Source organism: Schistocerca nitens, chromosome 1 (genome assembly GCF_023898315.1).
Source record: "Schistocerca nitens isolate TAMUIC-IGC-003100 chromosome 1, iqSchNite1.1, whole genome shotgun sequence".
In the NCBI taxonomy this organism is placed as follows: Eukaryota; Metazoa; Arthropoda; class Insecta; order Orthoptera; family Acrididae; genus Schistocerca; species Schistocerca nitens.
Window position 1 is genome coordinate 323,721,288 of NC_064614.1, and position 27,545 is coordinate 323,748,832.

At 43.1% G+C, this 27,545-nt stretch overlaps 1 protein-coding gene across 1 annotated transcript in view; it reads right to left on the reverse strand.

Moving 5' to 3' along the window:
* Positions 1–2,934: 2,934 nt before the first annotated feature.
* Positions 2,935–27,545, reverse strand: part of LOC126245375 (neural cell adhesion molecule 2-like) — a 624,777-nt gene continuing 600,166 nt past the window's right edge. The window contains exons 9-13 of the mRNA XM_049948313.1: positions 21,514–21,644; positions 16,751–16,935; positions 16,570–16,706; positions 8,440–8,519; positions 2,935–3,057 (exon numbers count right to left, since the gene is read on the reverse strand). Of these exons, the coding sequence (XP_049804270.1) occupies positions 2,995–3,057; positions 8,440–8,519; positions 16,570–16,706; positions 16,751–16,935; positions 21,514–21,644 (596 nt within the window). The 3' untranslated portion in view covers positions 2,935–2,994. The remainder of the gene's footprint in view (positions 3,058–8,439; positions 8,520–16,569; positions 16,707–16,750; positions 16,936–21,513; positions 21,645–27,545) is intronic.

Sequence of the window (27,545 nt, forward strand, 5' to 3'; positions counted from 1 at the left end):
CCATCGTCTTAATACGACGTCGACGTGCATTAACCACTCACAGACACCAGGTGGCAGCACTAGCAGTGGAGGTTGTCGGGTGAGAGAGGCGGTGAGGGGCGAATAATAGTGGAGTCTTTGTTGTAATGCGGAATCGGAACGATTTTTATGACGTCCAAACTGGCATGATAATTTGCTTACGGGAAACGGGTGGAAGTATTCCCGAAATGCTTGTTTGTAAACAGCCGCGTTCTGCAGTGGCTGAAGTATACCGTGCATGGTGAAATGGCACTATTCAAAAGTGGCAAGACGCAACTGTAGTGCACCACGGGCCATAGAAGACAGGGGTGGACAACGTCTGGAGAGATGTATGCTGGCGAACAGACGCGCAACGGTAGACCGCCCAGATGATCCAAGGGGCTACCAACGGTGTGTCGTCAAAGACCGTTCAGCGAAGGTTGTTGCGTATGGGTCCCCACAGCAGGCGCCAGTTTCGTTCATTCATGCTGACTGCTGTTGATCGTTGACGATGGCTGGAAATTGCACTCTAATATCGTAACTGGACCACAGGTGACCTTTCCAGATGAATTACGTTTTATGCTCCACAATATGCCGTTGGCCTATACGGCGTGAAGGGTCTGAAAGCAAACATCCTGCATGCGTTATGGTCTGTGGCATGTTTTCGTGCCATTCCTTGGTTGACATCGTCATTCTGGAAGGTACAACAGATCATAGCAACTATGACCCGTCCGAGGTGACCATTTCGACCCCTATATGTAGGTTATTTTTCCTCGAGAGAGTGGCTTTTATCAGCAGGACAATGCAAAATGTCACGCAGCTCTTAGTGTACGTACGTGGTTCGAAGAGCATCAGGATTACCGAACTCCCCTGACCACCAACTACCCCGATTCAAACCCAATATAGAATCAGTACGACCGCTTCTATCACACTGTTCACGACGCGGATACTCAAGCGAGAAACCTAGCGAAGGTGGCCACGGTATTGGATTCAGCGTGGCTCCACATCCCTGTTAGTTCCTCCCAGGACCTCACTGATACTCTTCCTGCACGTCTAGCAGTTGTCTGCGCTACAAAAGGTGGTCGTGCAAGCATTTGACAAGTGGTCAAATTAATTTGACTGGACAGTGTGTGTAGCCATTATAGAACCTTCCACAGAAACGTACCTCGAATCTGAAAACTTTGTATTATTTTGTACCAAAAGCCTGCCCTGGTATTCACCTTGCGGTGCATCCTCAAATCTCGGAAGTTAGATCACAAATCTCGGATCCAACGTGTGGTAGAGAAACGTTATCCAACGGAATAGTATTGAAATTCTAGATGCTTCCCCTGGAAGCAGCGCAGTAGTTCTACAGGTATCTATGATAGTGGTGTAACAACCTAGTAGTCTCTGTCTGAGCAGTGAAGGATGCAGAAATAAACTCTATGATTAAACGATGCACAACTGAGGAAGTATCAGAATGGGATGGAATCCGGTAGATACGATGTACATGTACGAGCAAAGAAATGATTACAGTTTCAGAAAAATTGGATGATTTAATCAAGAGAAACAGTTTCATGAATTAAGCTAGTCAATAAAACGTTGGTCCGGCTCATGCCCTTGTAGAAGAAATTATTCAGCTTGGCCCTGGTTGACAGAGTTGTTGGATGCGCCGGTGAGGGATATCGTGCCAAATTCTGACCAATTGGCGTGTTAGTCAAAATCCCAAGCCGACTGGAGGCCCCAGTCACAATGCTCCAAAAATTCTCAGCTGGGGAGAGATCCGGGAAGCTTACGGGCAAAGACAGGGTTTGGCAAGCACAAAGATAAGCAGGAGAAACTCTCGCCCTGTGCAAGAGGACATTATCTTGCTGAAATGTAAGCCCAGGATGGCTTCCCACGGAGGGCAACAAACAGGAGCCTAGAATACCGACTTACCATTGTGCTTTAAGGGTGCCGCGGATGACCACCAAAGGAGTCTTGCTGTGGAAAGAAATGGCACCCCAGGCCATCACTCCTGATTGTCGGGCTGTAAGGCGGTTGACAGTCAGGTTGTCATTCCACAGCGGTCCGGAGCGTATCTAGACCCGTCTTCACTGGTCGCCGGAGCTCAGTTCGAAGCAGGACTCATCACTGAAGACAGTTCTACTCCGGTAAACGAGATTTCCCGTAACCACTACAAATATGTTTGTTGCTGTACGGAAATCAATGGTAGTCGGCGCAAGCAACGCTGTGATCTCAGCCCTCTTCCTGTCAGCCGCCTATTAATGTTCCTGTGGCCACTGAAGTACCAGCTGCACGTCGGATCGATGATAATGATGAACCCAGGGCTCTGAACGCTTCTCTGACTATTGCTCGGTTCTCGCGTTCTCTCTTCTTCCTAGGTAGACCTCTTCGTTTTTGACGCTGTATTTGGCCATGGTCCACGCATTCCCGCCAACATCGCCGAAGATTGGCATCGTTGCTATTCAAATGTCGAGCGATTCGCCGGTTACTCCAAATGTCTTCCTTGAGCCCAAGTATACGTCCTCTTCCAAATGTTGACGTCTCTGGATACTGTCACGCGCCTGTCTGCGAGGCATAGTTACTGGCCAAGTGAGTACACGGAATGAAATACGCAAAGACCTTACGCCCTGGTATTTGCGCTGCCACGTCACACATTCATCTATCGGCCGACGAAGTTTAAAATTTTGTATTTTCTGCCGACAGCTGTATGTATATTCAATTGTGACCAATTTGCGTAACTCCTTCGTGGTGCTCCGTTATTTACTTTTTATCGTCTTTCTTAGAATGTAACATTTAGCGTTTCAGGTAGCTTGTATGGTTCCCAGGTACAGTTTTCGAATATATTACCTTAGAATTAAGGGTAACTGAACCAAGTGTAACTGTTATTGTTAAGAAATACAATAGCAGAATGCCGATCAAAAAATCCGCTTTTATTAAAAGAGTACAAACAGTCAACAATAAAGACACAGACGATGTAAAAAAGATCGCCTTTCTGTGACGCAGGCCATGAGGTTACGAATCGCTGGGGCAGTCACTCCACGGCCTCGCTGCGAGTGCGAGACGAATCTGCGGTACCTGCGAACAAACATAGAAGCTCCATTTCTCGGCAAAGAAGTCATTTGTGCACTAAAGCAACGTCGTACATGCGCAATAACTAACAATCATGTTATATGAGCTCCTCTGAAATCGCCACTGCAGCTAAACAAGAGGCTCATTTATACGCTTACAGGACAGGAAATATCCTGGCAGACAGATTAAATTCGCATGGCCAGCTGACCTCTCTAGAAACTACGATATCAAACCATTACTCGGCAATGAAGTCACTTGTGCACTAAAGCAACGTCGTACATGCACAGTAACTAACATAGTATATCATCAAGTTATATTAGCTCCTCTGAAATCGCCAATGCAGCTAAACAAGAGGCTGTTTTATACGCTTACAGGACGGGAAATATCCTGGCAGACAGATTAAATTCGCTTGGCCTGCTGACCTCTCTAGAAACTACGATATCAAACCATGTCTCTTGAACCGCTTGTGCTAGTACTATCTCTGTCCTTCTCTTCACGTTATATTTGCTCCTTTGAAATCGCCAATGTACCTAAACAAGAGGCTGATTTACACGCTTACAGGTCAGGAAATATCCTGGCAGACGGATTAAATTCGCGTGGCCTGCTGACCTCTCTAGAAACTACGATATCAAACCGTGTCTTGTGAACAGCTTCTGCGCTAGTGTTATCTCTGTCCTTCTACTCCAGATTACTCATTGATTTTATAGCTAAATTATGAGCTTCGTCCCTACAAGACAAAGGAAATGTGCACCCGTGTTCAACTGCACTACACGGCTCCAGTACTCCTCTACGAATCCTTGGCTTATTCCCGGGACGTTCTCGACTTGTGCGGCAGCGGCAGCAGCAGCGGCAGCGGAAATGTCTTATTGTCTTCCTCGAATATACTCGAGAGCTTTTCTCACCTGCAGCGTCTTCTTTCTTCGCCGTCTGCTGTTTACATACATTTGCATTCTCCGATCCTAACAACCCATTATTGAGTTAATGCATTGTCTGTTGGCATAGTTATGTGATAAGGGCTACGGCTGCTGAACCACTACGCAGAGATAGTCGTACTAGCGTCTTGCACGCGCGTCAAAGGAATCGGCACGGCGCATTCCCGAAACCTTCTCAAAGCTTTCCATTTCCTCTAATATAGCGTATTGCACGTGGTGTCAACTTACACGGCGCTTTCCCAAAACCTCAAAGCTGTCTGTTCTCTCTAACACTGATTTTACGTTAGTGTCCAATTTCATATACATTTTTATTATCAACTCTAAATATTTAAATGAGGCTATGGGCTTTTGATACTAATAGCAGAATCGTGATATCTCTCTTTGGTAACGATTTTACTTTCATTTGTTCACATTTAAAAAGGGATATCATTGACTAGGGAGAGGCTAAATTATGTATAAATTGTCCTGAATTTTTTTACAGTCGTACAGATCGTCAGATAACAATCTGAGAGTGTTGTTGACGCAGGGACACAACCGATGTGTCTTTTCTGTTGACCACCCATGGTGCAGTATAACGTACTAGTTCCTGCTTGTGTACTCAGCAAAAGTATTCAAGTGAGTCACAAATCTGTCAGTGTACAAGACTCGATCGTATCCTGGCCATCGGACGACAATTTGGAACAGAGATAAGACCTTGTTTGAACCTGATATATGCTCCTCATTCCACGAACAGGCAGGAGATAACTACAATGGTCTTTATGCATCTGTTCTGTTACTCTTTTCGTTACCACTATCATCATTACATGACATACAAGATAGATCTCCAGCTTGTAAGTGTAAATACCATAGGTACCCAACGAAGATCACCGTTGTTTACGTCGAGAACACAGGGGCTCAGGATACCACATTCAGCCTCATTTGGTCTCTTGTTACTGTCATAATTTCCTTTCATACGTAATGGATCTTAGGGCGTACCTTTGTGCAGATATAGACTCAGACCACAATTTTAGCAATGATGTACTGAGGTTTAAGGAAATTGTTCGGAGGACTCAATGTACAAAGAATTATGATACTGATGTGGTCAAGAATGATAAGATGCATTTGGAGTTCTCTAAGACTGTTAAATGGCGATGGTGTATACAGACCAGTTGAAGCAGAATGGACATTTGTAAAAAAAGCAATCACATAATTTGGAGAAATGTAGGTACAGGGAACGGAATTGTGTAGAAACCTTCGGAGACAGCAAAAGTATTTCACCTGATGAGGAAAGAGGGAAGAGCAAAAATGCTGAGAAGACAGAAATACATCAATGTAAGTAACTGAGGAATGAAATAAATGGTAAGTGCACGGAAGCGAAGAAAAACACTATAAAGAAATTGAAAAACGAAGGACTGAACCACTGTACATAAAAGTGGGAACAACCTTCGGTGACATGAAATGCAAAGACATCAACATTACGATTGACAGAGGAATTCTGCCTTTATAAGTAAAAGAGACAGCGGATAGGTGAAGACAGATTGCTGAAGGTCTATGCGGGCGGGGTAGGACTACCTGAAGGCATGACTGAAAAAGATGCTATTCCCGCGAAAGACAGTGCTTTGGAAGACTAGTATTTCGATAAGGCGGAGGGCATACGTACGTTCATTCGCAATTCCTATGAATCAGTGGGTAAAGCAGCAACCAAACGACAATTCAAACCAGACTGTAGAATCCTCAGTAAAAGTGAGAAAGGACTGCAGGACTTATTGAGTGAAATGAACAGTGTAATGAGCGCAGACTAAGGATCTGGATTAACTCCCAGAAAGACTAAAGTACTGAGTACCACCAATGAGATTCGCAATATATTTAACATCAAAATTGGAGTATCGCGGAGTAGGTGAAATGAAGGAATTCTGCTTCCTTCAAAGCAAAATAACAAATGAAGAACCAATGAAGGAGGACAAAAAAGTAAACTAACACAGGCAAAGATAGCACTCCCGGCCAAAAGAATTCCAGAGCATGAAACGTTGGCCTTAATGTGAGGAAAAAATTTCTGAGAACGTACGTTTGGAACACAGCGTTGTACGATAGCGAATCATGGAATATTGAACAATAGGGAAAAAATCAAAGCGTCTGAAAATGTGGTGCTACAGAAGAAGTTAGACTGATAAGGAAAGAAGAGGTCCTCTGCAAAATTGATGAAGAGAGGAACAAAATAGTCAAATATGTGTGAAATCTTATGGGACTTAACTGCTAAGGTAATCAGTCCCTAAGCTTACACACTACCTAACCTAAATTATCCTAAGGACAAACACACAAACCCATGCCCGAGGGAGGACTCGAACCTCCGCTGGGACCAGCCGCACAGTCCATGACTGCAGCGCCGAAGACCGCTCCGCTAATCCTGAGGGAGGAACACGCAGAAAACATTGTCAATTAGAAGGAACAGGGTCATAGTACATGTGTTAAGACATCAAAGAATAAAATCCGTGGTACGTGAGGGAGTTCCAGAGGGTAAAATCTGTAGTTGAAGACAGAGATTGGAATACATCCGACAGGTAAATGACAAGTTTGGGTGCAAGTTCTACACTCAGATTAAGACGTTTGTTCGTGGTGGACCACATCAGACAAGAGAAAAGATGATGAAATGGATAGGCTCAATCCATTCTGTGTAAAGCATCATCTGTAGCTGCTGTAGGTAGTTACACAGGGTGATTTCAGCTTCCCGTACCGATGGGTTTTATTTAACCAACAAAGCCTTCAGAAACCCCACACGAGATTTTCATATTTTCTCCCTCGTTATGTGCAAGCTAGTAGATTTACAGAACAAATGAGCAGCACCTTTTTGTAGGAAATTTTATGTAGTTATAGTTTGTACTGGGAAACGTTTTCACTGGAGGCCACTATTTTCGAATTATGCAACAAAAAAAAAATTAAAGAAACACATTTGATGATCACTTTAGTACGTTTTTCTTTAGTAATTTGAAACTACGCCCTCTGACGCAAACATATCCCACAACAAAATTTAACTACATTAAATTTCCTACAAAAAGGTCGTCTTCATTTCTTCTGTAATAGTAATAGTTCGCGAGTAGCAAGCGAGAGAATATGAAAATTTTGCAAGTGGTATTTGAAGGCGTTGTGGGTTGCATAAAACCCATCGGCAGAGCCAGGCGAATCACCCTGTATATTATGTGAATTATGAAAAGGATGGTTGTGGGTTACTTCTGAAAAAAAAAGAAACATTTTCATTCTGTATTTTATTTTTGTGAAGGTTTGCACTATGTACTAGATGCTACTTCTTTACCACACACTTAGGCAACTGTAATTTAATTATATTGAGGAACTTCTGAGAACATGGTTAGAGTGTTGCTCCGTAAAACTGATTTCCTCTCTTGTGCAATTTGATAACATAAATTCATATACCTCGTAAGTGGATGGAAACCTGCGAAGTTATTACTCTGAAGTGGCCAAACGTACAACCGATCATAAAAATTCTAAAAATTACCGAACAAGTATCTGCCCCAAATGAAGATTATGAGCTGCTACTTACATACGGTAAGATCCCTCAGGGATTGCATTACAGTAGTTAAGTTATTATTTTCGGCTTACGGTATTTCGTGCTTTTAGCATCCATTAGGACTTTGCAGGAGATATTTTCACTGTTGTTGCAAGCTGTTGCAAAATCATGATTCACAAACATTATACAACTTAGTGACAATTATTGTTAACTAATAAATAAACAACTTGTGAACATACTTCTGGTGAACGACTTTTAATTTAGAGCGTTATTCTTACAATAGATTTTTTAAATTTTCTGTCCGTGTTACATAAACATAAATACAGACTGAATATGTTTTGTAAAGGGGATCTGAAATGTACATGGTTGCATTACAAAATAGAATATATCGTGAAATAAAAGCAATGGTAATGAACTTCGTTTATATTTATACATCTTGCATATTTAATACTTTAACTGCTAATGCTGCACCCAACTGCAAATGGTACACTCCAACTGCAGCTCTTTTATTGCTAATAAACGCGGTTCCGATTAATTAGCTTCATAAATCATGTAACTAAAATTTAACACTGTAAACTGTTCAATCAAAACCCAAATAAAATCACCCTGTAGCAAACACATTGGACACAAGATGTTTCATCATTTCATCTTTGGGTACATACAGATCCCAGACATGCCAGCGCTCATCACGTACACATTACCATGAACTATGATGGAGCAGGGGTGGTAACTTCAGCACCGTCTGTTGATTTCTGTCGTGGGACTAGCTCGTACAGAAGATAACGCCGTAACTTACCGATCAGGACGTGATCTTTCTCTGTGTACTGCGGACAGAGAAGACTTTTCGTTCTATCTGAAGGGGCAAAACTCTGCAAGGGCACTTGACAAAGCACGGGTGTTGCCGTCGTGTGAGGGGTGAGCGGCCTGCCAAACTAGCGCGGGGCGGCTGCAGCTCACCTGCGATTGGCGCAGCGGCGATCCGCCGGCCATGGCCGCGGCCCCGCACCGGGAGTCGCTTCTGGGGCGCTCTTCCGGTGCTGAAACAAAACGCAGGCTCAACAGCAGGGTGTCACACTCATTCCCTGATTATCTATCGCCAACACAAAACGATACTGCATATGTGTTATGAAAGAAAACAGAAAAGTTCTGCTACGAATGGTGGCATGAGTAAAAGTTTCAACGACGGCATTTTGTATTAGGCCAACTTGTACCTGTACGGCCAGCTTGAGCAACAAATAAAACGATCTGCTAACATTTCTAAACTATGTACGCAGTTTCGTTTCGGGAAAGGAGTTGTATGTACCATTTTTATCCTTTGTACAAGGAGACTGCAAAATTGTAGACTGAGTTTCTGATTTCGTACACTTTAACAGACGAGGTAACACCAATAGATAACATTTGCATGGCGAGTGAATATTTAAAACTCGTATTCGTTGCATTACGCTTTCATGAAGATCAGTATATCATATGTTTTTTGTTATACTGGGTGATCAAAAAATCAGTATAAATTTTAAAACTGAATAAATCACGGAATAATGTAGAGAGAGAGAGGTACAAATTGACACACATACTTGGAATGACATGGGGTTTTATTAGAACCAAAAAAATACAAACGTTCAAAAAATGTCCGACACATGGCGCTTTATCTGATCAGAATAGCAATAATTAGCATAACAAAGTAAGGCAAAGCAAAGATGATGTTCTTTACTGGAAATGCTCAATATGTCCACCGTCATTCCTCAACAATAGCTGTAGTCGTGGAATAATGTTGTGAACAGCACTGTAAAGCATGTCTGGAGTTATGGTGAGGCATTGACGTCGGATGTTGTCTTTCAGCATCCCTGGAGATGTCGGTCGATCACGATACACTTGCGACTTCAGGTGACACCAAAGCCAACAATCGCACGGACTGAGGTCTGGGGACATGGGAGGCCAAGCATGACGAAAGTGGCAGCTGAGCACACGATCATCACCAAACTACGCGCGCAAGAGATGTTTCACGCGCCTAGCAATACTTGTTTATTTTTTTGGTTCCAATGAAACCCCATGTCATTCCAAGCCTATGTCTCAATTTTTACCTCTCTAAGTTTTCAAATTTATACTGACTTTTTGATCATCGGGTATACATGACGTCATAAATTCATCATCTGGTACTTGCTAAGGGCACTTATTAACTTAACACGCTTTGCTATGGGCGCTTAAAGGTGCTGCTGCCCAATCGATATTTATCAAGAAAATATCCCCGTCTGTTAAGTAAAGATGTGAAATATTTTCGGCGCTTGGTGGAACAAAATAAAGAAAAACACAAGTGAGGTTCATAACTACGTTGGTAGATCTGTCGAACTTATCGTAAACGACATAAGACCACAGACAAAAGCTGAAATGTTATTAATGCCCGTTAGTAAAGATATAGTAAAAATTGTCCTTGGTTCAAAAGGTGCTACTGAAATTATTCTCTCCGCTGATACAATCAGCCGCCGAGTTAGTGATACGTCCTGTGATATCGAAGACATTTTGAAAGGGAAAATAGAACAGCAGCCGCAAGTTCTCACTTCAGATCGATGAGTCTATCGACATTTGCCGTCATGTACAACTTCATTTCTACATATTTTGATGGGCTGGAATGGCAAGTAATTTCTTCTGTTGCAAGGAACTACCCGAACGAGCAACCAGTGAAGAAATACTAAGCCGATAGCTGAATCGAGCAGAAAAATTGACCCATTAGGTGCACACATACACTAATGGCCATTAAAATTGCTACACCACGAAGATGACGTGCTACATACGCGAAATTTAACCGACAGGAAGAAGATGCTGTGATATGCAAATGATTAGCTTTTCAGAGCATTCAATCAAGGTTGGTGCCGGTGGCGACACCTAAAACGTGCTGACATGAGGAAAATTTCCAACCAATTTCTCGTACACAAACAGCAGTTGACCGGTGTTTCCTGGTGAAACGTTGTTGTGATGCCTCGTGTAAAGAGCAGAAATGCGTACCATCACGCTTCCGACTTTTATACAGGTCGGATTGTAGCCTATCGCGATTGCGGTTTATCGTATCGCGACATTGGTGCTCGCGTTGGTCGAGATCCAATGACTGTTAGCACAATATGGAATCGGGTGGCTTCAGGAAGGTAATACGGAACGCCGTGCTGGGTCCCAACGGCCTCGTATCACTCGCAGTCGAGATGACAGGCATCTTATCCGCATGGCTGTAACGGATCGTGCAGCCACGTCTCGATCCCTGGGTCAACAGATGGGGACGTTTGCAAGACAACAACCATCTGCACGAACAGTTCGACGACGTTTGCAGCAGCATGGACTATCAGTTTCGAGACCATGCTGCTGTTACCTTCGACGCTGCATCATAGACAGGAGCGCCTGCGATGGTGTGCTCAACGACGAACCTTGGTGCACGAATGGCAAAACGTCATTTTTTTCGGATGAATCAAGGTTCTGTTTATACCATCATGATGGTCGCATCCGTGTTTGGCGACATGCGGAGAACGCACATTGGAAGCGTGTATTCGTCATCGCCATACTGGCATATCACCCGGTGTGATGGTATGGGGTGCCATTGGTTACACGTCTCGGTCACCTCTTGTTCGCATTGACGGCACTTTGAACAGTGGACGTTACATTTCAGATGTGGTGCGACCCGTGGCTCTACCCTTCATTCGATCCCTGCGAAACCCTAGATTTCAGCAGGATAATGCACGACCACATGTTGCAGTTCCTGTACGGGCCTTTCTGGATAAAGAAAATGTTCGACTGCTACCTTGGTCAGAAAATTCTCCAGATCTCTCACCAGCTGAAAACGTCTGGTCAATGGTGGCCGAACAACTGGCTCGTCACATTACGCCAGTCACTACTCTTGATGAACTGTGGTATCGTGTAGATGATGCATGGGCAACTGTACTTGTCCACGTCATCCAAGCTCTGTTTGACTCAATGCCCAGGCGTATCAAGGCCATCATTACGGCCAGAGATGATTGTTCTGGGTAGTGATTTCTCAGGATCAATGCACGCAAATTGCGTGAAAATGTAATCACATGTCAGTTCTAGGATAATTTATCTGTCCAATGAATACCTGTTTATCATCTGCATTTCTTCTTGGTGTAGCAATTTTAGTAGCCAGTAGTGTAGATTATATTCATGATAAGATAAACTTTTCAGTATAGCTCTAACAAAATACAAAGACCACTTTTTTGGACACTACCTTATAGACATAGAACAAATAAACTATATTCTACATTTAGTTAACTTTGTGATGGTTTGACCACACTTTTTATTATTTGCAAAATCAACTTAAGCGTTTCAACATCCCGTCATTTTCATAAAATACAAAACAACAATTTTATCAGAAGATATGAAAATATGTTACATTTCACCACTGATTAGAGACATAACATCTGATGTGAAATACAGTTACATGACACCATACTCCTTATGTCAGACGTTGTAAATAATTTTTCATATGATGTGGTGACTCTGGACATATTTATTCATACCATATTCATAGGCTCGATTCCGCTTTCGCCAGGTGCGATGACTCTGCTGTGCGAACAGTAAACCCGATTTTAAGAGTGACTTCGATGTAGTACATTTAAACGTTGAAAGTGTGAAAGGGCTGTCGACAAATGTTACTCTTCCAACCATGGAATGGCGCCGGTCATTTTATTACTGTTTCGTAGGGCACAATGCATGCTATAAAACTTTACTGCACTTTGACATCACTCTTTTGATGTTGAAAAGAACCTCAGCAGGATGTAGTAGTTCTAGCCAGGGGCTGCACTCATACTGACCTTTTAGAGATACTGCCTCATATTTGCGTGCACACGTAGTGGTTAAGTTTCTGTGCTAGATACCAAGTGAATTACAGGAGCTGACCTCGTTCACATCATACTCGAAGTCTTGAAATCTGGCGAGCGGACTCCGTTATCGTCGATGATGTATCTAAGTTTCGATACCGTACAAAAAATTGGTTACGTTGCGGGGAAGGTGAGCCAGCGCCTACCTTGTGCTTGCGAAGCATTTAGGAGATGCAACATATCTTCTAAAGATGTTGCCGACCTTGCATTTGTCCTTCCTCGTATGGGGTATTCCTGTGCGCTATGGGCTTCTTACCAGATGCGACTGACGAAGAACATCTAAAAAGATCAAGGGAGGGCGGTATTTTGTATCATCATGAAATACGAGAGAGCATCTCTCTGACATTATCTGGAGTGGCACTCGTTAAAACTAAGGCGTTTTTAGTTGCGGCGAGGTATTTTCATGAAATTACAGGCACCCACTTTCTATTCCGAGTGCCAAAATTTTTTAGCTGTCACCTACATACGAAGAAATTAACGTCGCACGCAAAGCTTAAGATATTAATTTTTTCCCATGTGCTGTTCGAGAGATGAGAAATAGCACGAAAGTGGTTCAACACAATTTCTGCCAAGCACTTTAACATGGAATTGCTGAGTAATCACATGGATGTAGATATATATGTCTCAAATATTATAAACAAAATCTGCCTTTCTGTTACACATTGTCGACACAGGTATAATCTCATCATTTAGCATACCGAACTTCTTGAAAATTAACAATTTCACATCCAAAGTATCTGAAATATTTTACTTTTTCTAATAAGCCATTATTTAAATATTATTTTGAGTATATCTGACATACACTGTGTTCCACTAAATGTGTTTGTCTCTGTAAGTCACGAACTAATAGTCGACGAAAATATTTAGATATCCCCACAAAAATAAATCTAATGGTGTTAAATCGGGAATTCTTGCGGGCCATGAATGAGGACCATGGCGCCCCAAGCACCTTCCTGCAAACCTGTTGTTTAGTTCTTCCACAGCAGCACGCGCAGAATGGGCAGGGTGACCATCGCGCTGTATCCACATATGGAATCTTGTGTGTAGACACACATGTTCAAGGAAACCACCCAAACTGTCGACTATTATCGCGCGATATAACTCACCTGGGAAGTAGTGTGGACCGATGATTTCATCCTCAAGGATTCCACATCATACATTAATAGACCACCTACGTTGACGGTCGACAGGTCGTACACAATGAGGATTGTCTGCGGCCCAGTAGGGCACGTTATGGCAATTCACTGCACTGTGAACGTGGACTCGTCAGAGAACATAACACCATGTAAAGACTCCAGCGTGAAATTACGCACGGCCCATTCACAGAATGTAACTCTTGCACGGAAATCGTTCCCATGCAGCTCCTGGGTCAGGCGGTAAGGGTGAAACCTATGGCCGTATACTATATGCCACACAGATGAGAGACTGACACCAACGACTGCAGCAATGGCTCGTAAGCTGACATGAGGATCGAGGTGTACTGCAGCTAAAGCAAACACCTCCGTCTCCTCACATCTCTCTGTTACTAAGGCGCATTACCAAGTTACCTATTTCCCGAAATCGTTGTTCGGCACGTAAGAACGTAATGGCTGCCGGAGCTCTTCGCCTAGGATATCTCACGGCGTATGCCGTGGCTGCTTCGGTGCCATCGTGTCTTCACTGGCCGAGCATCAGCAATATGTCAACGTACTCGTTGTTCGTGTGTGTCATCTTCATCCGATGTCGGTAACTGTGGTATATTGAGCCCCATTTGTTTGTGTGGCTCAAACTGTCGGGTATACGGCCGTGTCCGGCGACACTCGGCAGTCTAAAAGCACATCGAGGAAGCTTCTCGCTCCGTGACACCTGCGACGGTACAACTCGGCCGCACCACATTTAGAAGGAGCATTGCGTTATTGGTAGCGTGTGTGGTATCTGCCCCTGAAACTTTGAAGGGTTGTAGCTCCCAAACTAAAAGTGATAGGAATTTAATTTAAATTGATGTATACACAGCTGGTGTTACTGATTCCAGTTCATGACAGAATTATTGTTCCATTTAAGAAATGGTATCTTTTTGCTGTAACTCTTTGGGTAATAACACAATAAACTATGTTCATAGCTCCGCAGACTGTGTAAAGTTTCTTATGGTGACCAACCGCAATAAATATTTCCGTCGCCTATTATTTCGTAACTTACAGGGGCAAACACATTCAGTGAAACACTCTGTATATCTACCACAACGTTCTTTTTCTGGTTTTTCACAAATGTCTATTACGAGGATGAGATAAACAGAGATCTGAAAGGTTAGTATGGTTTGGTAGACAGCGAACAAGAGATTCGTCTGATATACGTCGACATAGTTGAATACATTCAGATGCTCCGCTTTGCGAGCTGTTGACTAAGTCTTTCACATAAACAATTCACAGATGACAGGCAACATTTTTCATAAGGACACTGATTATTCTTCAATATCTCATCACCGAGAGGTATTAAAAGTGCTACCTCCTGTAGCAAATATAATGATTTAACCGAAATTCCAATTACTCTGCTTGACCAATTTGTGTAGTGTACAAGGGAGTGTTGAAAAGTAATACCCCCGAATTTCTTACGTGAAAACCCTTAAAGTTTTTTTAAACAAAACAAACGTTATTACCATCTATATTTTTATTCTTGAGTGTGCATAATATATTTCTCTACGTAGTGACCCTGGCAACGAAGACATTTCCCCCAACGAGAAACCAGGTTGTTGACACCGTCACTTTGTTGACGGAGCCACAACCTCGCCTCTGCTTGTACCGTTTCATCACAATCAAAGGGAAGACATCGAAGATGTTCTTTAAGTTCTGGATACAGATGAAAGTCGGACCCAAGTCTGAACATTATGGTGGATGACCAACGGCAGCGAACCCAAGGCGTCGGTCGGGTAATTACAGATGTCGCAGTACTCGTGTGTGGTCTGGCATTGTCACGCTGAAGGAAAGGGTGCTCTATGAGTGGACAGATTTCGAATTCGAAGCTCTCAAAGTTATGTACCACATCGCAATGCTAGATGCTGCAATTCAGAGCACTATAGCAGCAGGAGGCTGGAAACATGTAGAGATGAATGATAAAAAATTCGGAGGCATTATTTGCAGCACACGTTCGTATGAAATACGTATATCCGAAGATGGCATGAAGGGCCTCATGATAATTTCACGGTATGTGGGATGTTCGGTAAGTATTTTTGTGCACGTGTGAACTAATCGTAGCTGAAAGCTTGCAGCTAGGTAACAAGTTTCTACCGAAATGAATTCAGTGACAAGATTCGCTGGTGACATTGCTATCCTCAGTAAAAGCGAAGAAGAATTACAGAAACTGTTGAAAGGAATGAACAGTCTGACGAGTATAGATTGTGGATTGAGAGTAAATCGAAGAAAGACGAACGTACTGAGAAGTAGCAGAAATGAGAATATCGAGATACTCAACATCAGGATAGATTATCAAAAAATAGATGAACTTAAGGGATTCTGTTATCTAGACAGCAAAATAATTCATGACGGACGGCGAAAGGAGGAAATAAGCAGACTAGCACTGGAATAGAGGGTATTTCTGCCCGAAAGATGTATACTATTATCAAACATAGGCTTAATTTTAGGGAAAAATAGCTGAGAATGTTCGTTTCGAGCACAGCGTGGTGTGATAGTGAAACATGGGCTCTGGAAAAAGCGGAACAGAAGAGATTCGAAACATTTGAGATGTGCTGCTACAGAATAATGATGAAAATTAGTTGGGCTGATAAGGTATGCAATGAGGAGGTTCTCCGCAAAATCTGTGAGGAAAGAAATATAAGGAAAACACTGACATGAAGAAGAGACAGAATAGTAGGGAGTCCATGATACTAGAAGTAGCTGTAGAGGGTTCAAATGGCTCTGAGCACTATGGGACTTAACATCGGAGGTCATCAGTCCCGTAGAACTTAGAACTACTTAAACCTAATTAACCTAAGGACATCACAAAGCGGTCGTGTGGTTCCAGACTGAAGCGCCTAGAACCGATCGGCCACACCGGCCGGCTGTAGAGCGAAAAACTGTACAGAAAGAGACTGGAACATACGTAGGAAAGAATTGGGCACATACTATGCAAGTGTAACTCTGAGATGGAGAAGTTGGCAAAGGAAAGGAATTCGTTCTGGGCCGTATCAAGCCAGTAGACTGATGACTCAAAATAACTGCAACTAATAGCGGTGCCCGTGGCCTACCAGTGTCATCGTAGGACGGAGTGTTTGGCAGCGCATGCGGTGCGCCTGGTTCCGCTACACGGTGCTCTCCTTGTGCTGCTGGCCCAAGGCGGCAGCGGCAGCAGCGGCGGCGGTGCCAGGGGCAGGCGCGGGGGCGGCTGAAGCCGTCGCCAGCGGCAGGGGCAGCGGCAGCGGCAGCGGCAGCAGGGGCGCCGCCGTCTGGGTCTCGGCGTCCTGCAGCCGCGGGGAGGCCGCCGCAGAGCCCAGGGGGGCGGCGCCGGGGGGCGGCCCGCCGGGGGCGGCTGTGGCTGTCGCGGGCGCCAGCAGTGGCGCCGACGCGTCAGAGGAGCCGGGGGACGGCCAGCACGGCGCCAGCACAACCGCCTCCTGCGAACCGGTACCACGCTCATCTCGACTGGCCCCTCGGTAGACGGGTACGGTCGTAACATCAAAACTTGGCATTACGAAGCGGACCAAGCGAAGGACTTTCGCTTCAAGGAGTGAGACATAACCGCAATGAAGTAATCAACGTGTCAGTGTACGAAGCTGATGTTACTGAAAATAATAAATTCCATGAATTCTGCTTCCTTGGAAGTAAAACAACACATGATGGACGAAGATATGATGATATTAAAAGGCTGAGTTACACACATATAGAGAGCAATCTCCGCCAACGGAAGTCCACTCTACCTCGAAAAAAATAACTTTGTGATCTACAGGTTGCAGTGGCAGGGGGCAGTTTTCTTGTGCAGACAGCCATGCTCGACAAGGTTACGCATGTATGAAACTGAGAAGGCTTTCGTAGCCACTTGTTAACAACCCTCGTATTGGCTTGTCTCGGGTTCCTCAGCCGACGTTTATTTAATAATTTTCCTGACGTTTCACCATCACGAGTAATTGGTAATGTCAAAACTTCATCCTCCATTGCTGGTGGTGAACTATAGTCACGATCCCTTTCGTCCCAACGTCCGAGGGCTTTTCCATGCTCATAACCGCTGTGGTTCTTCCCTTGCTATCTGCAATTCGCCATTCTCTACAGCACTTGAATCCATCTGTTCACCTTAAGGCTTTCTTCTTTCTTGTTGAAGCTATTGTCCTCTTTGTGTATTTTTATAGCTTCCCTGAACAAAGGTCTGTAATATCTCTTCTCTACAGCAAGAACTTCCGTGTCGACGAATTATATTATTTGGTCGGTCTCTCACAGTGCTCTGCCACGGCCGATTTCTCTAGCTTCCACGTGTACATGGTATTCGGTGTATTCAAGACGTTGCCAGTGGATACCTTTCCTCCTTTCCGATCTGAGACACTATTTGACCTTCTTTACCGGTTTGTAAATAGTCTTACACCGTGTCTACTCAATATGGAGCGTATACATGCATCTCTTAAACATGCAACGCAACAATAACGTGGCGCTCGAGAAAGAACTACGACTGGGTGGTGGTTCTCCCATTCCAATTTACTTGCTGACATGTCAGTCACATAGTTTAATCGAAGTATTGTATCAACCATAGGCCTTAACTTGAGGGGTAGTCTCCGAGAATGTACGCCAGCAACGCGGCGTTCGTGTGATAACGACTGTCTGGCTATGGTCAAAATGAAAAGATATATGTTACAAAAGGATGCTGAAAATTTATTGGTAAGATGTGAGATGAGAAAGTCCTGTGCAGAATCAACGAGGAAAGAAATACGTGGAAAAAATTGGCTACAGGAAGGGGCAACATGACAGAACATGACTTTAGACATCAGGGGCAATGGACACTGGAGGGGAGAACAGACACTGGAATGTATCCCATTAAGAACAGAGGAACTTGAGTGTCACTACGAGAGGTGAGCACAAAAGAGAGGTTAACATCGAACCTATTTGTAGACTGAAGCTCTACAATAGAAGTGATTCGGAATAATTGCAGGGGTCGGATAGTATCTCTTCAAACGACGTTTATAGCTGTTACGACTTAATCACAGTACACTGCCGTGGTGTAAAGTAACAAATGGGAACAATCAGCCGGTAATGCATTTCACTGAGGCATATTAGAGAAACGTCAAGCTCCCAGGACAATTTAACGAAATGTATGCTGTGACCATGCTGTTGATTTTAATTAATGCCGCAACTGTTTCCACTTTTTAAAACAAATCCCATGTTTAGGACGTGGCCCTTAACGTTACTAGGAAGGATTATGAAGGAAAACAGCATACCTCGCTTGAGTGTGTTCTGAAAATAGTTCGGCCACTATGTTAACAAGGGCGGTTGAATGTGTTTACGAAAGAAGATAAATGTACTGTTTGGCTAGGAGAAATTTGCTAACTGGGGTGATAAGACGCAAGTCACTCTTCCTTAAGGCCGGCTGGAGTGGCCGAGCGGATCTAGGCGCTACAGTCTGGAACCGCGCGACCGCTACGGTCGCAGGTTCGAATCCTGCCTCGGGCATGGATGTGTGTGAAGTCCTTAGGTTAGTTAAGTTTAAGTAGTTCTAAGTTCTAGGGGACTGATGACCCCAGAAGTTAAGTCCCATAGTGGCTCAAATGGTTCAAATGGCTCTGAGCACTATGGGACTTCACAGCTATGGTCATCAGTCCCCTAGAACTTAGAACTACTTAAACCTAACTAACCTAAGGACATCACACAACACCCAGTCATCAGGAGGCAGAGAAAATCCCTGACCCCGCCGGGAATCGAACCCGGGAACCCGGGCGCGGGAAGCGAGAACGCTACCGCACGACCACGAGCTGCTGACATCCCATAGTGCTCAGAGCCATTTGAACCATTTTTGAAGTCTTCCTTAAGCTTCCTGTTGCTCTGTCGTCCGAACAAGACACAGCCAGGGCAAAACCACCACATGCGGGAAGATGCTAGCTGGTTCCAATGCCATTGGGACTCACCACTTGCGCGAGTTCCACGAGCGCCACGGACGGCGCTGAGGACTAAAACAACGACTTCGCCTCGGTCAATTGCCGGCCGAATACTATCCGCCAATGACCGGACGACAACGGACAGAAGCCTACTCGGAAGAGAGAAGAGCAGGTCTTGCCCACTTTGTTGTAAATCATCGTCCAGGGCCGACTTAGACACGGAACGTTGTTTAGTGAACAGACAGTTGTAAATTGCATTTGCTGTGTACTGCGAAGTTTACCTTCGATTATGTGTACTTAGCCATTCAGGCCCTTCTTTTGTGTTATATTACATGCAGTGTTGTAGACTTCATCATTTGACAAGTCACGAACATAAGGAAACCATTTTAACTCATTTGCGTGACTTTGTTACTGATTTGTTGGAGTGTTGTAGAACTTCCCTTCCTGTTACCTGACCCTGAGGCTTAGCTGTGTAATAAGTGGCTGGGAGAAACTGTTTTAGCGGAGTACTGCACCAGAAGCCATTTCACGGGCTCACAAACTCGGCCTATCATAATAACAGTGGCAACTCGTCCTCCGCAGCGGTAGCGACGAGACCTTTAGAAAATTGACGACGAGGGTTTACGAAACCTGTGGTTCCCCTACATAGAGTAAAATGCTGGCATGGTTCACTTTCACTGGTGACGGTCGATTACTCATCCTATCCGTAAACTATCCAACGCTTGGCCACCACTAATGACTTGGTCGTCCTGTAGACGTTAAACCCTATACTTTCCTTTCATTGGTAGTACCCCATACAACCATTCGAACAGAAACTCTGCTAGGTACACAAACTAACTAGGCTTTAAGCAAGGAAAAGGGATCAGCATATGACATTATCTGTGCCTCATCTCTGTCCTGCTGTTTGTAACCCGCTCCATGTACGAAGTATGCATGCGGCAAGTAAATCCGGAAAATATGTCGTCGGGAACGGTTGCGCGGACAAGCGTTTGTCGAGTTAGAGATGGACTCGTGGAGGCAACTTGACCCATAAAATTCTGTGAAATAGATACACAGCATTGTCCTATTGTGTGAATATAATAACGAATGAGCAATCGTAAGTATGGTCTACGTCAGAAACAACATGCATCTTTAAAATGACCTTTCTCTTCACAGACGGCTGAGAAATAGATTTTCTAACTGGCTTTGAGCACTATGGGACTTAACATATGAGGTCATCAGTTCCTTAGAACTTAGAACTACTTAAAAGTAACTAACCTAAGGACATCACACACATCCATGCCCGAGGCAGGAATTCAACCTGCGACTGTAGCGGTCTCGTGGTTCCAGACTGAAGCGCCTAGAACCGCTCGGCCTCACCGGCCGGCAATAGATTTTCTAGAGGATAACAAATATCAGTCATTCGAACCAGAACCTACGGAAGCGAAGCCGGTCATTTCGTGACAATCTTCTGTACAACGGCAAGTTTTGCTTCATCCTTCAATTTCCATGCCCTTTTAGGACGACTACTATATATATTAATCGCATCACATCCTCCACACCTCAAATAATGCTTTCTAGTCTAAGGATATAAGGAAGCTCTCAAAGTCAAATAACTTGCCAGTTACCACCCTCACATTTCCGTAGATCGGCGCTACCGTTTAAAGCATCACAAACTGCTGAAACTTCCTGTTTATGACATCGTTACTCTGATAAAGTCATCACTAAACCAATTTAACAATAATTTTCATCGAGCCTTTTGTTACAAGTATTCCAGTATCAGCATTAGAAAAAGCGGCATACAGAAATTTTCTCTATCGTATTTACCATCTTTATTTTTGTGCATTGTTCCTTACCTTGTTCCGTGGGAAAAAAGGGTTTGTTGTATTATTTCGTTGCATTTGCTATTCTTTGTTGTGCTAAAGGGTATCTTCAGGAGAGAAGTCGTCTTGAAACAAAATTCACTGGATCCAAAGTTCACATAACTTCAATATGTGGCCTTAAGAAAGTTTTATGGATGAAGGGCCTATGCCTCCCGGTCTTGCTATCGAGAGAAATCTGTGCTACTTAAGTAGTGTACAGGCGTTGTAACCGAACCAGGCAGCTCTGTGAACGCCTAGCTGGGTGCTGGGTGCTCACCGTCATGGGGAAGGTGTTCACGGCGCTGTAGAGGACGGTTTGCGCCGAGGAGTCCACGTTGACAGGGCGCGCCTCCACCACGATGTTGTACTGCTGCAGCGCCTTGTACGCCTGCCCCGGCAGCTCCGTCTCTGCAACATAACGGCCTCGCCAGGTGAGGCGTGCCCAACACGGCATAGAAGAGTTCTATAGGGTTGTAGATGTCTGCACAAGGCAAAATGTCTCTCTTAAATGGCGTGAGTTCCATATGACCGCGGAAATCGCATTTCACCAAACAATTTTTCAACACTCACTTATTTCAGTCTTAGGAAACATCGTCTGTATAGCCAGCACTGTCATAGTTGAACAGACTCAAACACTGAGCTGAATGAAGTTGACAGAAGAAGATTAGCATTGGGTATAGTACACCACCATAAGGACATGCAGAGGGTTACCGACCTCCATTCTCCCCACGCGTCATTCGCCAATGGAACAGAGTTAGGGGGAGATCAGTTAGTGGCAGCAGAAGAAACCTCCGCCATATATCATTAGTTGCCTTTCGGAGAATGCTGTAACCGTACATGTAGGTATTTCATATGGAGCGTCTTATTCAATATAGTTTGAGTCTTCGTATCCAAATTTAAATTCTGAACTTTAAAAAGTATGCAAAGTTGCAACATAATCTTCAATGTGATAGAGTCTGCAGCTGGGATGAAGTTTTTGAATGGTTTCGTGATGGCTTCATCTGACATTCCCTTTACTTAATGTAGGACTGTACAGTTTCGACCTTAGGCTATTTTCAAGTACCTATAAAGAGAGCGTTGCACATTGTATGGATTAGTATCATTTACGAGCTTAACATCAGAAACTTAAATTCACTAAGGAAAGAGAAACAAATAAGAACATGAACATTTTGGATTTAAAAATTTCAAGCGATATATCTGACACAGACGTAATTATCCACAATCAATCATGCCAACCGAGAGCATAGAAGATCAGTGATGCACAGACTGATCGACTTAGCACTGAAAAAATATAAAACATTGGAAAAGATTCCGAAATGTGGCTATAAATAATTTTAAAGGGTACATTATTCAATTAAAAAAAACAGTCAAGCACACGCCAGTCTGGTGAATGAAATAACTTTATTTAGGCACACAAGAATACTGAAATACTCAAAGTTTTATACTGGACAAAAAGGAAGGAAAGTTAGCAGATGAGGTAAAGAACACATGACAATAAGCGACCATAACCCACCCACCTTTTGTGCACACTTAAAAGACACCAATCACAAAATACCTAATATTGACGAATCGCTACAAATATTACAGAAGTTACAGTAAGGCAAAATCAAGGGTGTGATGGAAGAAATTAAAATTTACATCCATCTTACAGACTAATGAGACAGATTTTTCAACAAAAAGAGATGCCAGAAACTGAAACTTCCTAGACAACTTTTTAACAGTTCTACGACGAAACCTAAAGAACGATAGAAAGTATATTTATCACTATACGCATCTATAAATATGACTGTCAAGCAAAAGATCACCCAAGAAGAAAGCAGGTCATGGAAGGTTACACATGGTTTTAATAGTTTTCAGTACTGTTTCATCAGAGTACTGTGGTCTTATACAAGGCCTTTGTAACAGTTATTCAAAAATGACATGCTCCCACAACAATAGTATAACAAATATTTTCGAGTTGTTTTAAGGAAAAAACAGACATATATTCACATCAATGATAAACCATAATTAAATATAACTGAGAACTGAGGCATACGTAGCTAAAACAGCGAAATTCTGTAAAATAATTGTGATCTTCGTAGTGTAAGTACCTTAAAAACTTCGACCTTGTATAGAAGAGCTTTGCAATCACGACTAAAAAGTATTGTACTCCTAAAATAGCGAAAAACTATTTCTAATTTACTAATGACAGTTACATTCACTCACAGGTGCAAGGATGGCATCATATATCACGAATAGTCCATAAAGTAAGTTTTAAACAGCTAGAATATAATGAAATAAGACTTGTTCCTATGTTAAACTTGTAAGTGATACTAATGCATCCAGTGTATAATGCTTCCGAAATTGCACAATCGTAGATAAAATGAAGAGAATGTCAGTTTAAGGCGTCACGAAATCATTCAAAGGCTGCAATAGTTTGAGTCTTCATTTACAAATATAATTTGTTATTTTTTAAAGTGTGTAAAGATACGACCCATTGTTCCAAATATCGGACCGTCACCATAAGATTACTTAAACAAGAAAGACTTATAGAACAAAGTTTTGAACTGTGTATCAGATTCTTTTAAGTTTTTCGTTTCCGAACTATACTTATTTAAAGCGAATCCACAGAGTAAGGAGGTAACACTTATTGTTAAGAGAAAACCACTTGCAACCAATGTGATGCACACACTTCATATCGTTCCTTGTGTATACCTGTAATTTATAGTTCCGATCCTGATCACAACTTCCACAAAATAGTATTTTTATTTCGAAATAGAAAATTCTCTGACACCATTTTATCCATAACATATGCACATGTACTTCATTTTTTTCTTGGTTCTTTGATAATCTTCAACAAAAGCAGAGTATACATGTTAGTCTGCGTGGCGATTTTTGGGTTTTTACATCCACAAAACGCTTTGGGAGTCCATTAGTGTTAATACGAGATTAAGTGCATATATTCCATAATACATGGCCTCCTATACTACCATAAGACAGAGATTTTAGATGGTAGTGCAGTCATCTGATAAGCGCCGTTAGAGGGTCGGAAACAAAGCGTAGCCTACTCGCGGTTCTTAGAGGCATCTGTGTACATGCAAGCGGAGTGTGACCGATATCTCTCATAAATTGCACTAATAGTTAATGTCCATCTGTTACTTAAAATCGTCTATCATGTTTGACGCCACGGCTGTATTAAAGAAGATATGAAACGGGTACTGAAAATAAGCTAATTTGGTGTGCTGATAGATTTTTGGTAAGATGCTTTCCCATTTCCAGCAGCTCATTACCAGCAAAGGTTTGGGCTCGTGGATTTTAGCCAAATGAAAGAAGGCACAGCAGCTTTTTTTGAAGTCAGACACCTTGGCTATTCTCACATATGAAGGAAGATTGAAGCTACTATCCTGGAGTTTTTGCAGCACCAGAATTTAAACTCATGTCGTTACTATGACAGGTGGTCCATCATTCCCCAACATTTACTGATTGATACCTGAGTACTCATTTCGACTACAGATTTGAAAACGAATGTAACTGTTTTGTCATCCGGCTCACCGCCACATCTTGTCCATGAGACCGGCAATTGGGCCATTTCAGTATGCAATGATCAAGAAAGTATTCATACACCCATCAGTTTGTTGCAGTATACCTTCGCATCAGAAAAGTATTTGACTCATTATCTCACCAACGCTTATTCAGGTATGATTGCTTATATCAGACATAAAACGAAATTATCTTGAATGGAGAGTCAGGGACAGATGTAGATGTACGTTCGGGCATGCTCCAGGGAAAAGTGTTAGGAACACTGTAGTTCATGTTATACGAGGGGCGTTCAGTAAGTAGTCCAAAACTTTTTCTGATGAAAGTAGGTTGGCTCTACTCAGAATTGCAATATACCATTTATTTCGCAACTCTTTTAACTAGAAAAACCTATTTTTTCATGTAATCTCCATTCAATACGACGCCCTCACGTCAACTTGTCAGGAGGACGTGTGTGCCCGCATAGTATCACTGTACTGGCGACCTCGGAGCCAACGTCTTGCTGCATCAGTAATATCCCCATCATTCAAATACTACTTCCCGCGGAGAGCATCCTTCATTGGGCCAAACGCATGGAAGTCGAAAGATACAAGATCCTGTTGGGTGTATACAAAAAAAATGGTTCAAATGGCTCTGAGCACTATGGGACTCAACTGCTGAGGTCATTAGTCCCCTAGAACTTAGAACTAGTTAAACCTAACTAACCTAAGGACATCACAAACATCCATGCCCGAGGCAGGATTCGAACCTGCGACCGTAGCGGTCTTGCGGTTCCAGACTGCAGCGCCTTTAACCGCACGGCCACTTCGGCCGGCTGGGTGTATACAGTTTAACAGTCTAGTAAAGTATTGTGAGCTCCCCTCGGATGCGTTGACTTGTGTGAGGCCTTGCAGTGTCATGGGCTAGCAGAAGTTCTTTTGCATTTCAGTAGCAACGAACGTTCGAAGTCGTTTACTCAATTTTAACAGCTGCTTGCGGCCAGCTGGCACTTGGGAGATTGAACATGCTGCACGGTCTTGTTCTGATGATGACAGACGCCTCGCCCAACGAGGTACCGTGCTTTTTTTCAGTGCCAAGTCTCCGTAGGCGTTCTACATGGGCCGATGAGTATGTACGATGCTTTGGTGTTCCGCCAAAAGCAACCCACAGACAGCTGTCTGGTTCGAACGCACCTCCGTTACAGGCGCTATTTTGAAGACTACTTTCAGCCCCGCCACCTGCAACTTCATGAAACTATAGGTGGTGAAGCAGAAATATTCCATGATGTACCACAACCAATTTTGCATTTATTTCAACCAAAATTGGGCGAGAAAAAATGTGTTGCATGACTTATTGAACGCCCTTCCTACATCAATGACCTGTTCTACAATATTAACATCAGACTTTCTGCGAATTATGCACCTATCTAACATAAAGTATCGTCTGAGAAAACTCTGCACAATTATACACTACTACGCCCCAGTGCAGAGCCGATGTTCATAGGTTCAAAGTGTTATAGGGACTGGTTAAATTAATTTAATTAATACTGCAGACCGGTCAAATGTCGTACGAGACTTTTTCTTTATTCCACGTGTTTCACTCACTTGACTCTTCCCCTGTTGGCAAATGAATGCGCCCACTTAATTTATTTAAGCATTCAGAAATCGTATCAAAACACAGTGTCAATAAGTGAAAAGTCAAATCATTCAGTTCATATTAACAGTTGGAATTAAAGATTCGCGGCGAAATGCAGTGGAATAATCACATAGGCTCAGTCATATGTAAAACAAATGACAGACTTTAGTTGGACAATTCTTACAAAACTCTTGGTCGAGACATCCTAGCATTCTGCTCAAGTGTATAGAATCCTTACCAAATAAAGTGACAAAGGATACTGAACACAGGGGCAGACATTTGAAGGTAGATGTCAACGTTCCGGCGAAAGCCTATGTAAAAGGTATCTAGAACCTCTTCCGACTGAGGAATTAAGGAATATACTACAGCCCCAAATTATTGTTCCTACAGTCGCTACATGCAACTACATGCAGCTTTACTGTATGATTAAATGATGACGGTGTCCTCTTGGGTAAAATATTCCGGAGGTAAAATAGTCCCCCATTCGGATCTCCGGGCGGGGACTACTCAAGGGGACGTCATTATCAGCAGAAAGAAAACTGGCGTTCTACGGACGGGAGCGTGGAATGTCAGATCCCTTAATCGGGCTGGTAGGTTGTTGTGGTCTTCAGTCCTGAGACTGGTTTGATGCAGCTCTCCATGCTACTCTATCCTGTGCAAGCTTCTTCATCTCCCAGTACCTGCTGCAACCTACATCCTTCTGAATCTGCTTAGTGTATTGATCTCTTGGTCTCCCTCTACGATTTTTACCCTCCACGCTGCCCTCCAATGCTAAATTTGTGATCCCTTGATGCCTCAAAACATGTCCTACCAACCGATCCCTTCTTCTAGTCAAGTTGTGCCACAAACTTCTCCCCAATCCTATTCAATACCTCCTCATTAGTTACGTGATATACCCACCTTATCTTCAGCATTCTTCTGTAGCACCACATTTCGAAAGCTTCTATTCTCTTCTTGTCCAAACTGGTTATCGTCCATGTTTCACTTCCATACATGGCTACACTCCATACAAATACTTTCAGAAACGACTTCCTGACACTTAAATCTATACTCGATGTTAACAAATTTCTCTTCTTCAGAAACGCTTTCCTTGCCATTGCCAGTCTACATTTTATATCCTCTCTACTTCGACCAACATCAGTTATTTTACTCCCTAAATAGCTGGTAGGTTAGAAAATT